This window comes from Pleurodeles waltl, chromosome 4_1, assembly GCF_031143425.1.
Source record: "Pleurodeles waltl isolate 20211129_DDA chromosome 4_1, aPleWal1.hap1.20221129, whole genome shotgun sequence".
NCBI lineage: Eukaryota > Metazoa > Chordata > Amphibia > Caudata > Salamandridae > Pleurodeles > Pleurodeles waltl.
This window is the reverse complement of record NC_090442.1, coordinates 5,160,370-5,174,295: the sequence shown is the minus strand read 5'-3', so window position 1 is coordinate 5,174,295 and position 13,926 is coordinate 5,160,370. Positions and strand designations below refer to the sequence as shown.

Sequence of the window (13,926 nt, the reverse complement as noted above, 5' to 3'; positions counted from 1 at the left end):
CGCGTATAATGGTGTCCCCGCACTCACAAATTCCGGGGAATTTGCCCTGAACGATGTGGGGGCACCTTGGCTAGTGCCAGGGTGCCCACACACTAAGTAACTTAGCACCCAACCTTTACCAGGTAAAGGTTAGACATATAGGTGACCTATAAGTTACATAAGTGCAGTGGTAAATGGCTGTGAAATAACGTGGACGTTATTTCACTCAGGCTGCAGTGGCAGGCCTGTGTAAGAATTGTCAGAGCTCCCTATGGGTGGCAAAAGAAATGCTGCAGCCCATAGGGATCTCCTGGAACCCCAATACCCTGGGTACCCCAGTATCATATACTAGGGAATTATAAGGGTGTTCCAGTATGCCAATGTGAATTGGTGAAATTGGTCACTAGCCTGTTAGTCACAATTTGGAAAGCAAAGAGAGAGCATAACCACTGAGGTTCTGGTTAGCAGAGCCTCAGTGAGACAGTTAGTCATCACACAGGGAACACATACAGGGCACACTTATGAGCACTGGGACCCTGGCTGGCAGGGTCCCAATGACGCATACAACTAAAACAACATATATACAGTGAAATATGGGGGTAACATGCCAGGCAAGATGGTACTTTCCTACACTTCAGTTTTGGATTTCACTTCCAGGCTGCATAATGAGCCAATAGAGTCAATGCTTAGGATCTATCTGGCTAATTGTATAGCCGTTGCCTTTAGGGAGTGATATTTTGGGATATGTAAATATTTTGCCTATGGAAAGGGTATAGAATAATTTCTTGAGCTGTCTGTTGCCCCCCACGCAGGATTGCCTCACTTTTACTTCACAGAGGATTGGGTTTAGGATAGATTTCGGACCTGCTACATTTGTGCTCCCTTTTGCTCTCGTTCTCAATCTAGACAAAATCAGAAACTGAAACGAGTCGAGTAATAATTAGGGAATGTTTAAGTTTAGAACGATACCTAAAATTTCCTGGTTGCGATACATCAAGTTCTCTGAGAACTTGAAGCTCCTGCATCATTTGAGATTGTACTGAAGGCTGATCCGGCTTCGACTATGCACTTTTCTTCCTCCAAGACAAGCCAATAGAAAGTCCAGAGTAGCGATCAAACCTGCTGTAAGAACCCATGTGATGTTGAAATCCTAAGGTTTGTTACAAAAAATAACCATCATTTTTTTGATACTCTCGTTAGGATGGACCTAGTTCACTGTTGACGCGCAGTCCTCGGAGGATTATCTCAGCTTAGCCATACCCTTGTGGGTGTGACTCCGATTCACTGCAAGATTCCATGTATTTCATTTTGTTTTCTACTTTATAGAAACAATTATGTACAGATTTTAAAATTCCCTTGCTTAAAGAAAAAAAAGTTTACCCAAGCTAGACCTGCCCTCCTGTGTTTACAGCTATTACCTGACCAGCGCTCAGTGTCTTTGTTACATGTTTCTAACCACACCTGTTAAAACAGGCTCTCTGCTGATTTTTAAATTATTCTATTGTTAATTTGCATGTATTTGTTGTATTTGTTTTCGTTTATGGTTTTCTTTTGATAGAACCGAATAAGGAGTTGATTATGAACACTACAGGTTGATATTACAGATGTAACATCTCTTTTGACAGCACCTGAAGCATGATTTAAATCCTGTGTCACATCAATCCTGCACACAGCTCCTCAGCAGGCAGCCTCTCAGCAGTAACCCCTCAACACTCTTGATTACTCCTATGATTTTCTTGCTCCAGCACTCAGATCTCTGAAACTCTAAATTACTCCTCTATCTTCCCAGCTTCTCAGCAGTCAGCTCCACAACAGTCTCAATTACTCCACTGCCTTTCCTGCTCCTCAGCAGTCAGCTCCTCAGCACTCTCGATTACTCCTCTGCCTTTCGTTCTCCTCACCAGCCATCTCCTCAGCATTCTTGATTACTCATCTCCCTTCCCTGCCCCTCAGCAGTCAGCTCCACAACATCTTCCTTCCCTGCCCCTCAGCAGTCAGCTCCACAACACTATTGATGATGCCCCTTCCATCCTTGCCCCTCAGCAGTCAGCTCCTCAGCACTCTTGACTAGCCCTCTGCCTTTCCTGCTCCTCAGCAGTCAGCTCCTCAGCACTCTTGATTACTCATCTTCCTTCCCTGCCCCTCAGCAGCCAGCTCCTCATCACTCTTGATTACTCCTCTGCCTTTCCTCCCCCTCAGCAGTCATCTCCTCATCACTCTTGATTACTCCTCTACTTTCCTGCCCCTCAGCAGCCATCTCCTCAGCACTCTTGATTACTCATCTTCCTTTCCTGCCCCTCAGCAGTCAGTTCCTCAGCACTCTTGATTACACTTCTTCCTTTCCTGCTCCTCAGCAGCTAGCTCCTCATCACTCTTGATCACTCATTTTCCTTTCCTGACCTTCAGCAGTCAGCTCCTCAGCATTCTTGAATACTCTTCTGTCTTTCCTGCTCCTCAATAGTCAATTCCTCAGGACTCTTGATTACCCATCTTCCTTTCCTGCCCCTCAGCAGTCAGTTCCTCAGCACTATTGATTACTCTTCTTCCTTTCCTGCTCCTCAGCAGTCAGCTCCTCAGCACTCTTGATTACACCTCTGCCTTTCCTGCCCCTCAGCACACCCAATTACTACTCTGCCTTTCCTGCTCCTCAGCAGCCATCTCCTCAGCACACTTAATTACTCATCTTCCTTTCCTGCTCCTCAGCAGTCAGCTCCTCAGCACTCTCGATTACTCCTCTGCCTTTCCTGCTCCTCAGCAGCCATCTCTTCAGCGCTCTTGATTACTCATCTTTCTTCCCTGCCCCTCAGCAGTCAGCTCTTCAGCAGTCAGCTCCTCAGCACTCTTCATTACTCGTCCTCCTTTCCTGCTCCTCAGCAGCTAGCTCCTCAGCACTCGTTATTACTCATCTTCCTTTCCTGCTCCTCAGCAGCCATCTCCTCATCTCTCTTGATTACTTCTCTACTTTCCTGCCCCTCAGCAGCCATCTCCTCAGCTCTCTTGAATACTCATCTTCCTTGCCTGCTCCTTAATAGTCTGTTCCTCAGCACTCTTGATTATGCCTCTTCCTTTCCTGCTCCTCAGCAGCCATCTCCTCAAGACTCTTGATTACTCATCTTTCTTTCCTGCTCCTCAGCAGTCAGCTCCTCAGCACTCTGCATTACTCATCCTCCTTTCCTGCTCCTCAGCAGCTAGCTTCTCAGCACTCTTGATTACTCATCTTCCTTTCCTGCTCCTCAGCAGTCAGTTCCTCAGCACTCTTGATTACACCTCTGCCTTTCCTGCCCCCCAGCAGTCAGTTCCTCAGCACTCTTGATTACTCATCTTTCTTTCCTGCTCCTCAGCAGTCAGCTCCTCAGCACTCTTCATTACTCCTCCTCCTTTCCTGCTCCTCTGCAGCTAGCTCCTCAGCACTCTTGATTACTCCTCTACTTTCCTGCCCCACAGCAGCCATCTACTCAGCACTCTTGATTACTCATCTTCCTTGCCTGCTCCTCAGCAGTCAGTTTCTCAGCACTCTTGATTACTCATCTTCCTTTCTGCTCCTCAGCAGTCAGTTTCTCAGCACTCTTGATTACACCTCTGCCTTTCCTGCCCCTCAGCATCCAGTTCCTCTGCACTCTTGATTACTCATCTTCCTTTCTGCTCCTCAGCAGTCAGCTCCTTAGCACTCTTGATTATGCCTCTGCCTTTCCTGCCCCTCAGCAGTCAGTTCCTCAGCACCCTTGATTACTCATCTTCCTTTCCTGCTCCTCAGCAGTCAGCTCCACAGCACTCTTGATTACACCTCTGCCTTTCCTGCCCCCCAGCAGTCAGTTCCTCAGCACTCTTGATTACTCATCTTCCTTTCCTGCTCCTCAGCACTCTTGATTACACCTCTGCCATTCCTGCCCCTCAGCAGTCAGCCCCTCAGCACTCTTGATTACTCATCTGCCTTTCCTGCTCCTCAGCAGCCATCTCCTCAGCACTCTTGATTACTAATCATCCTTCCCTGCCCCTCAGCAGTCAGCTCCTCAGCACTACTGATGATGCCCCTTCCTTCCCTGCTCCTCAGCAGTCGGCTCCTCAGCACTCTTCATTACTCCTCTTCCTTTCCTGCACCTCAGCACTCTTGATTACTCATCTTCCTTTCCTGCTCCTCAGCAGTCATCTCATCAGCACTCTTGATTACTCCTCTACTTTCCTGCCCCACAGCAGCCATATACTCAGCACTCTTGATTACTCATCTTCCTTGCCTGCTCCTCAGCAGTCAGTTTCTCAGCACTCTTGATTACACCTCTGCCTTTCCTGCCCCTTAGCCAGTTCCTCGGCACTCTTGATTACTCATCTTCCTTTCTGCTCCTCAGCAGCCAGCTCCTCATCACTCTTGATTACTCCTCTGCCTTTCCTCCCCCTCAGCAGTCATCTCCTCATCACTCTTGATTACTCCTCTACTTTCCTGCCCCTCAGCAGCCATCTCCTCAGCACTCTTGATTACTCATCTTCCTTTCCTGCCCCTCAGCAGTCAGTTCCTCAGCACTCTTGATTACACTTCTTCCTTTCCTGCTCCTCAGCAGCTAGCTCCTCATCACTCTTGATCACTCATTTTCCTTTCCTGACCTTCAGCAGTCAGCTCCTCAGCATTCTTGAATACTCTTCTGTCTTTCCTGCTCCTCAGTAGTCAATTCCTCAGGACTCTTGATTACCCATCTTCCTTTCCTGCCCCTCAGCAGTCAGTTCCTCAGCACTATTGATTACTCTTCTTCCTTTCCTGCTCCTCAGCAGTCAGCTCCTCAGCACTCTTGATTACACCTCTGCCTTTCCTGCCCCTCAGCACACCCAATTACTACTCTGCCTTTCCTGCTCCTCAGCAGCCATCTCCTCAGCACACTTAATTACTCATCTTCCTTTCCTGCTCCTCAGCAGTCAGCTCCTCAGCACTCTCGATTACTCCTCTGCCTTTCCTGCTCCTCAGCAGCCATCTCTTCAGCGCTCTTGATTACTCATCTTTCTTCCCTGCCCCTCAGCAGTCAGCTCTTCAGCAGTCAGCTCCTCAGCACTCTTCATTACTCGTCCTCCTTTCCTGCTCCTCAGCAGCTAGCTCCTCAGCACTCGTTATTACTCATCTTCCTTTCCTGCTCCTCAGCAGCCATCTCCTCATCTCTCTTGATTACTTCTCTACTTTCCTGCCCCTCAGCAGCCATCTCCTCAGCTCTCTTGAATACTCATCTTCCTTGCCTGCTCCTTAATAGTCTGTTCCTCAGCACTCTTGATTATGCCTCTTCCTTTCCTGCTCCTCAGCAGCCATCTCCTCAAGACTCTTGATTACTCATCTTTCTTTCCTGCTCCTCAGCAGTCAGCTCCTCAGCACTCTGCATTACTCATCCTCCTTTCCTGCTCCTCAGCAGCTAGCTTCTCAGCACTCTTGATTACTCATCTTCCTTTCCTGCTCCTCAGCAGTCAGTTCCTCAGCACTCTTGATTACACCTCTGCCTTTCCTGCCCCCCAGCAGTCAGTTCCTCAGCACTCTTGATTACTCATCTTTCTTTCCTGCTCCTCAGCAGTCAGCTCCTCAGCACTCTTCATTACTCCTCCTCCTTTCCTGCTCCTCTGCAGCTAGCTCCTCAGCACTCTTGATTACTCCTCTACTTTCCTGCCCCACAGCAGCCATCTACTCAGCACTCTTGATTACTCATCTTCCTTGCCTGCTCCTCAGCAGTCAGTTTCTCAGCACTCTTGATTACTCATCTTCCTTTCTGCTCCTCAGCAGTCAGTTTCTCAGCACTCTTGATTACACCTCTGCCTTTCCTGCCCCTCAGCATCCAGTTCCTCTGCACTCTTGATTACTCATCTTCCTTTCTGCTCCTCAGCAGTCAGCTCCTTAGCACTCTTGATTATGCCTCTGCCTTTCCTGCCCCTCAGCAGTCAGTTCCTCAGCACCCTTGATTACTCATCTTCCTTTCCTGCTCCTCAGCAGTCAGCTCCACAGCACTCTTGATTACACCTCTGCCTTTCCTGCCCCCCAGCAGTCAGTTCCTCAGCACTCTTGATTACTCATCTTCCTTTCCTGCTCCTCAGCACTCTTGATTACACCTCTGCCATTCCTGCCCCTCAGCAGTCAGCCCCTCAGCACTCTTGATTACTCATCTGCCTTTCCTGCTCCTCAGCAGCCATCTCCTCAGCACTCTTGATTACTAATCATCCTTCCCTGCCCCTCAGCAGTCAGCTCCTCAGCACTACTGATGATGCCCCTTCCTTCCCTGCTCCTCAGCAGTCGGCTCCTCAGCACTCTTCATTACTCCTCTTCCTTTCCTGCACCTCAGCACTCTTGATTACTCATCTTCCTTTCCTGCTCCTCAGCAGTCATCTCATCAGCACTCTTGATTACTCCTCTACTTTCCTGCCCCACAGCAGCCATATACTCAGCACTCTTGATTACTCATCTTCCTTGCCTGCTCCTCAGCAGTCAGTTTCTCAGCACTCTTGATTACACCTCTGCCTTTCCTGCCCCTTAGCCAGTTCCTCGGCACTCTTGATTACTCATCTTCCTTTCTGCTCCTCAGCAGGCAGTTTCTCAGCACTCTTGATTACACCTCTGCCTTTCCTGCCCCTCAGCAGCCAGTTCCTCTGCACTCTTGATTACTCATCTTCCTTTCTGCTCCTCAGCAGTCAGCTCCTTAGCACTCTTCATTACTCCTCCTCCTTTCCTGCTCCTCTGCAGCTAGCTCCTCAGCACTCTTGATTACTCATCTTCCTTTCCTGCTCCTCAGCAGTCATCTCATCAGCTCTCTTGAATACTCATCTTCCTTGCCTTCTCCTTAATAGTCTGTTACTCAGCACTCTTGATTGTGCCTCTTACTTTCCTGCTCCTCAGCAGCCATCTCCTCAAGACTCTTGATTACTCATCTTTCTTTCCTGCTCCTCAGCAGTCAGCTCCTCAGCACTCTTCATTACTCATCCTCCTTTCCTGCTCCTCAGCAGCTAGCTCCTCAGCACTCTTGATTACTCATCTTCCTTTCCTGCTCCTCAGCAGTCAGTTCCTCAGCACTCTTGATTACACCTCTGCCTTTCCTGCCCCCCAGCAGTCAGTTCCTCAGCACTCTTGATTACTCATCTTTCTTTCCTGCTCCTCAGCAGTCAGCTCCTCAGCACTCTTCATTACTACTCCTCCTTTCCTGCTCCTCTGCAGCTAGCTCCTCAGCACTCTTGATTACTCATCTTCCTTTCCTGCTCCTCAGCAGTCATCTCATCAGCACTCTTGATTACTCCTCTACTTTCCTGCCCCACAGCAGCCATCTACTCAGCACTCTTGATTACTCATCTTCCTTTCTGCTCCTCAGCAGTCAGTTTCTCAGCACTCTTGATTACACCTCTGCCTTTCCTGCCCCTCAGCAGCCAGTTCCTCAGCACTCTTGATTACTCATCTTCCTTTCTGCTCCTCAGCAGTCAGTTTCTCAGCACTCTTGATTACACCTCTGCCTTTCCTGCCCCTCAGCAGCCAGTTCCTCTGCACTCTTGATTACTCATCTTCCTTTCTGCTCCTCAGCAGTCAGCTCCTTAGCACTCTTGATTATACCTCTGCCTTTCCTGCCCCTCAGCAGTCAGTTCCTCAGCACCCTTGATTACTCATCTTCCTTTCCTGCTCCTCAGCAGTCAGCTCCTCAGCACTCTTGATTACACCTCTGCCTTTCCTGCCCCCCAGCAGTCAGTTCCTCAGCACTCTTGATTACTCATCTTCCTTTCCTGCTCCTCAGCAGTCAGCTCCTCAGCACTCTTGATTACACCTCTGCCATTCCTGCCCCTCAGCAGTCAGTTCCTCAGCACCCTTGATTACTCATCTTCCTTTCCTGCTCCTCAGCACTCTTGATTACACCTCTGCCTTTCCTGCCCCCCAGCAGTCAGTTCCTCAGCACTCTTGATTACTCATCTTCCTTTCCTGCTCCTCAGCAGTCAGCTCCTCAGCACTCTTGATTACACCTCTGCCATTCCTGCCCCTCAGCACTCTCGATTACTCATCTTCCTTTCCTGCTCCTCAGCAGCAATCTCCTCAGCACTCTTGATTACTAATCGTTCTTCCCTGCCCCTCAGCAGTCAGCTCCTCAGCACTACTGATGATGCCCCTTCCTTCCCTGCTCCTCAGCAGTCAGCTCCTCAGCACTCTTCATTACTCCTCTTCCTTTCCCGCACCTAGCTCCTCAGCACTCTTGATTACTCATCTTCCTTTCCTGCTCCTCAGCAGTGATCTCATCAGCACTCTTGATTACTCCTCTACTTTCCTGCCCCTCAGCAGCCATCTCCTCAGCACTCTTGATTACTCATCTTCCTTGCCTGCTCCTCAGCAGTCAGTTTCTCAGCACTCTTGATTACACCTCTGCCTTTCCTGCCCCTCAGCAGTCTGTTCCTCAGCACTCTTGATTACTCATCTTCCTTTCTGCTCCTCAGCAGTCAGCTCCTTAGCCCTCTTGATTATACCTCTGCTTTTCCTGCCCCTCAGCAGTCAGTTCCTCAGCACCCTTGATTACTCATCTTCCTTTCCTGCTCCTCAGCAGTCAGCTTCTCAGCACTCTTGCTTACACCTCTGCCTTTCCTGCCCCCCAGCAGTCAGTTCCTCAGCACTCTTGATTACTCATCTTCCTTTCCTGCTCCTCAGCAGTCAAAGCTCCTCAGCACTCTTGATTACACCTCTGCCGTTCCTGCCCCTCAGCAGTCAGCCCCTCAGCACTCTCGATTACTCATCTGCCTTTCCTGCTCCTCAGCAGCCATCTCCTCAGCACTCTTGATTACTAATCATCCTTCCCTGCCCCTCAGCAGTCAGCTCCTCAGCACTACTGATGATGCCCCTTCCTTCCCTGCCCCTCAGCAGTCAGCTCCTCAGCAGTCTTGATTATGTTTCTGCTCAATGCCCAGTCGGTGCATCTGAGAGGTTCAGTTCTTACCTGAATGGACACAGGAGCCACTTCCCCCTCTTTCCGAGTTCTGATAGTCCCACAAATGTGCATCTTCCGCGATCGCATGAAACTGAAATCCTGCAGAACACAAAAACAGTTGTTTTTTCATAAAAACATTTCATTTGTGGGCCAGTGAACATCACACGATACCTGACGCACACTTCCGAAATGAATGCCAACAGAAGGACGCTGACAGAGAATTTCCACGGTTTTGTTTTGCAAGTGATGGATCAGTATCCTACTATATGTCAGATAGTGTCATGTAAACGTAAAACAAATGTCTGTCAAAGAGCAACATTTAACTAACAAGAGCTCAATGGGGGCAAATGTGCTGCATGTGTGTGCCCAGTGCCATGTCTCCACCCAGATACATCCGTGGAAGACGTCACACTGCACCTACATGTCTGCCCCTGGACATATGCCTGCGCTTAGATACATCCATGGGAGAAGTAACACTGCACCTACATGTGTGTATCCAGACACATGTCTCCACTCAGATACATCCGTGGAAGACGTGACACTGCACCTACATGTGTGTGCCCAGACACACGTCTGCGCTCAGATACATCTGTGGGAGAAGTGACAACTGCACCTACATGTCTTTCCCTGGATATATGTCTGCACTCAGATACATCTGTGGAAGACGTGATACTGAACTTACATGTGTGTGCCTGGACACATGTCTGCGCTCAGATACATCCATGGGAGAAGGGGCAACTGCACCTACACGTATGTGCCCAGACACATGTCTGTGCTTAGATACATTCAGGGGAGAAGGGGCAACTGCATCTACACGTATGGGCCCAGACACATGTTGGTGCTCAGATTCATTCAGGGGAGAAGGGGCAACTGCACCTACACGTATGTGCCCAGATACATCTTTGGGAGAGAGACACTCACTCACATGCCTGCGGCCAGATACATCTGTGGGAGAGGGACACTCACTCACATGCCTGTGCCTAGATACAACTTTGGGAGAGAGACACTCACTCACATGCCTGTGCCCAGATACATCTGTGGGAGAGGGACACTCACTCACATGCCTGTGCCTAGATACATCTTTGGGAGAGAGACACTCACTCACATGCCTGTGCCCAGATACGTCTGTGGAAGCAGGGACACTCACTCACATGCCTGTGCCTGGATACATCTTTGGGAGAGAGACACTCACTCACATGCCTGTGCCCAGATACATCTTTGGGAGAGAGACACTCACTCACATGCCTGTGCCCAGATACATCTGTGGGAGCAGGGACCCTCACTCACATGCCTGTGCCCAGATACATCTGTGGGAGAGAGACCCTCACTCACATGTCTGTGCCCAGATACATCTGTGGGAGAGAGACACTCACTCACATGCCTGTGCCCAGATACATCTGTGGGAGAAGGGACACTCACTCACATGCCTGTGCCTAGATACATCTGTGGGAGCAGGGACACTCACTCACATGCCTGTGCCCAGATACATCTGTGGGAGAGAGACCCTCACTCAGATGTCTGTGCCCAGATACATCTGTGGTAGAGGGACACTAGCTCACATGCCTGTGCCTAGATACAACTTTGGGAGAGAGACACTCACTCACATGCCTGTGCCCAGATACATCTGTGGGAGAGAGACCCTCACTCACATGTCTGTGCCCAGATACATCTGTGGTAGAGGGACACTAGCTCACATGCCTGTGCCTAGATACAACTTTGGGAGAGAGACACTCACTCACATGCCTGTGCCCAGATACATCTGTGGGAGAGAGACCCTCAATCACATGTCTGTGCCCAGATACATCTGTGGTAGAGGGACACTAGCTCACATGCCTGTGCCTAGATACAACTTTGGGAGAGAGACCATCACTCACATGTCTGTGCCCAGATACATCTGTGGTAGAGGGACACTAGCTCACATGCCTGTGCCTAGATACAACTTTGGGAGAGAGACACTCACTCACATGCCTGTGCCTAGATACATCTTTGGGAGAGAGACACTCACTCACATGCCTGTGCCCAGATACATCTGTGGGAGAAGGGACACTCACTCACATGCCTGTGCCCAGATACATCTTTGGGAGAGAGACACTCACTAACATGCCTGTGCCCAGATACATCTGTGGGAGAAGGGACACTCACTCACATGCCTGTGCCCAGATACATCTGTGGGAGAGAGACACTCACTCACATGCCTGTGCCCAGATACATCTGTGGGAGAAGGGACACTCACTCACATGCCTGTGCCCAGATACATCTGTCGGAGAGAGACACTCACTCACATGCCTGTGCACAGATACATCTGTGGAAGAGATACACTCACTCACATGCCTGTGCCCAGATACATCTGTGGGAGAGAGACACTCACTCACATGTCTGTGCCCAGATACATCTGTGGGAGAGAGACACTCACTCACATGCCTGTGCTTGGACACATGTGTGCACTCAGATACATCTGTGGGACACTTGACACTGCACCAACGTGTGTGCCCAGACACATGTCTGCTCTCAGATACATCTTTGGGAGAGAGACACTCACTCACATGCCTGTGTCCAGATACATCTGTGGGAGTGAGACATTCACTCACATGCCTGTGCCCAGATACATCTGTGGGAGAGAGACACTCACTCACATGCCTGTGCCCAGATAAATCTGTGGGACAGAGACACTCACTCACATGCCTGTGCCCAGATACATCTGTAGGAGAAGTGACCCTCACTCACATGCCTGTGCCCAGATACATCTGTGGGACAGGGACATTCACTCACATGCCTGTGCCCAGATACATCTGTGGGAGAGAGACACTCACTCACATGTCTGTGCCCAGATACATCTGTGGGACAGGGACACTCACTCACATGCCTGTGCCCAGATACATCTGTGGGAGAGAGACACTCACTCACATGCCTGTGCCTAGATACATCTTTGGGAGAGAGACACTCACTCACATGCCTGTGCCCAGATACATCTGTGGGAGAAGGGACACTCACTCACATGCCTGTGCCCAGATACATCTTTGGGAGAGAGACACTCACTCACATGCCTGTGCCCAGATACATCTGTGGGAGAAGGGACACTCACTCACATGCCTGTGCCCAGATACATCTGTGAGAGAAGGGACACTCACTCACATGCCTGTGCACAGATACATCTGTGGGAGAAAGACACTCACTCACATGCCTGTGCCCAGATACATCTGTGGGAGAGAGACACTCACTCACATGTCTGTGCCCAGATACATATGTGGGGCAGGGACACTCACTCACATGCCTGTGCCCAGATACATCTGTGGGAGAGAGACACTCACTCACATGCCTGTGCCTAGATACATCTTTGGGAGAGAGACACTCACTCACATGCCTGTGCCCAGATACATCTCTGGGAGAAGGGACACTCACTCACATGCCTGTGCCCAGATACATCTTTGGGAGAGAGACACTCACTCACATGCCTGTGCCCAGATACATCTGTGGGAGAAGGGACACTCACTCACATGCCTGTGCCCAGATACATCTGTGGGAGAAGGGACACTCACTCACATGCCTGTGCCCAGATACATCTGTGGTAGAGAGACACTCACTCACATGCCTGTGCCCAAATACATCTGTGGGAGAGAGACACTCACTCACATGTCTGTGCCCAGATACATCTGTGGGATAGGGACACTCACTCACATGCCTGTGCCCAGATACATCTGTGGGAGAGAGACACTCACTCACATGCCTGTGCCTAGATACATCTTTGGGAGAGAGACACTCACTCACATGCCTGTGCCCAGATACATCTGTGGGAGAAGGGACACTCACTCACATGCCTGTGCCCAGATACATCTTTGGGAGAGAGACACTCACTCACATGCCTGTGCCCAGATACATCTGTGGGAGAAGGGACACTCACTCACATGCCTGTGCCCAGATACATCTGTGGGAGAGAGACACTCACTCACATGCCTGTGCCCAGATACATCTGTGGGAGAGAGACACTCACTCACATGTCTGTGCCCAGATACATATGTGGGAGTGAGACATTCACTCACATGCCTGTGCCCAGATACATCTGTGGGAGAGAGACACTCACTCACATGCCTGTGCCCAGATAAATCTGTGGGACAGAGACACTCACTCACATGCCTGTGCCCAGATACATCTGTAGGAGAAGTGACCCTCACTCACATGCCTGTGTCCAGATACATCTGTGGGAGTGAGACATTCACTCACATGCCTGTGCCCAGATACATCTGTGGGAGAGAGACACTCACTCACATGCCTGTGCCCAGATAAATCTGTGGGACAGAGACACTCACTCACATGCCTGTGCCCAGATACATCTGTAGGAGAAGTGACCCTCACTCACATGCCTGTGCCCAGATACATCTGTGGGACAGGGACACTCACTCACATGCCTGTGCCCAGATACATCTGTGGGAGAGAGACACTCACTCACATGTCTGTGCCCAGATACATCTGTGGGACAGGGACACTCACTCACATGCCTGTGCCCAGATACATCTGTGGGAGAGAGACACTCACTCACATGCCTGTGCCTAGATACATCTTTGGGAGAGAGACACTCACTCACATGCCTGTGCCCAGATACATCTGTGGGAGAAGGGACACTCACTCACATGCCTGTGCCCAGATACATCTTTGGGAGAGAGACACTCACTCACATGCCTGTGCCCAGATACATCTGTGGGAGAAGGGACACTCACTCACATGCCTGTGCCCAGATACATCTGTGAGAGAAGGGACACTCACTCACATGCCTGTGCACAGATACATCTGTGGGAGAGAGACACTCACTCACATGCCTGTGCCCAGATACATCTGTGGGAGAGAGACACTCACTCACATGTCTGTGCCCAGATACATATGTGGGACAGGGACACTCACTCACATGCCTGTGCCCAGATACATCTGTGGGAGAGAGACACTCACTCACATGCCTGTGCCTAGATACATCTTTGGGAGAGAGACACTCACTCACATGCCTGTGCCCAGATACATCTCTGGGAGAAGGGACACTCACTCACATGCCTGTGCC

The 13,926-nt window shown here is 50.1% G+C and overlaps 1 protein-coding gene across 2 annotated transcripts in view; it reads right to left on the bottom strand.

Annotated features, from left to right (window-relative positions):
- LOC138287220 (zinc finger protein 2-like) overlaps positions 1–13,926 on the bottom strand; it is a 282,495-nt gene that overhangs the window by 66,479 nt on the left and 202,090 nt on the right. For both annotated transcript variants that reach the window (XM_069227577.1, XM_069227576.1), the window contains exon 6: positions 8,892–8,981. In XM_069227577.1, the coding sequence (XP_069083678.1) occupies positions 8,892–8,981 (90 nt within the window). The remainder of the gene's footprint in view (positions 1–8,891; positions 8,982–13,926) is intronic.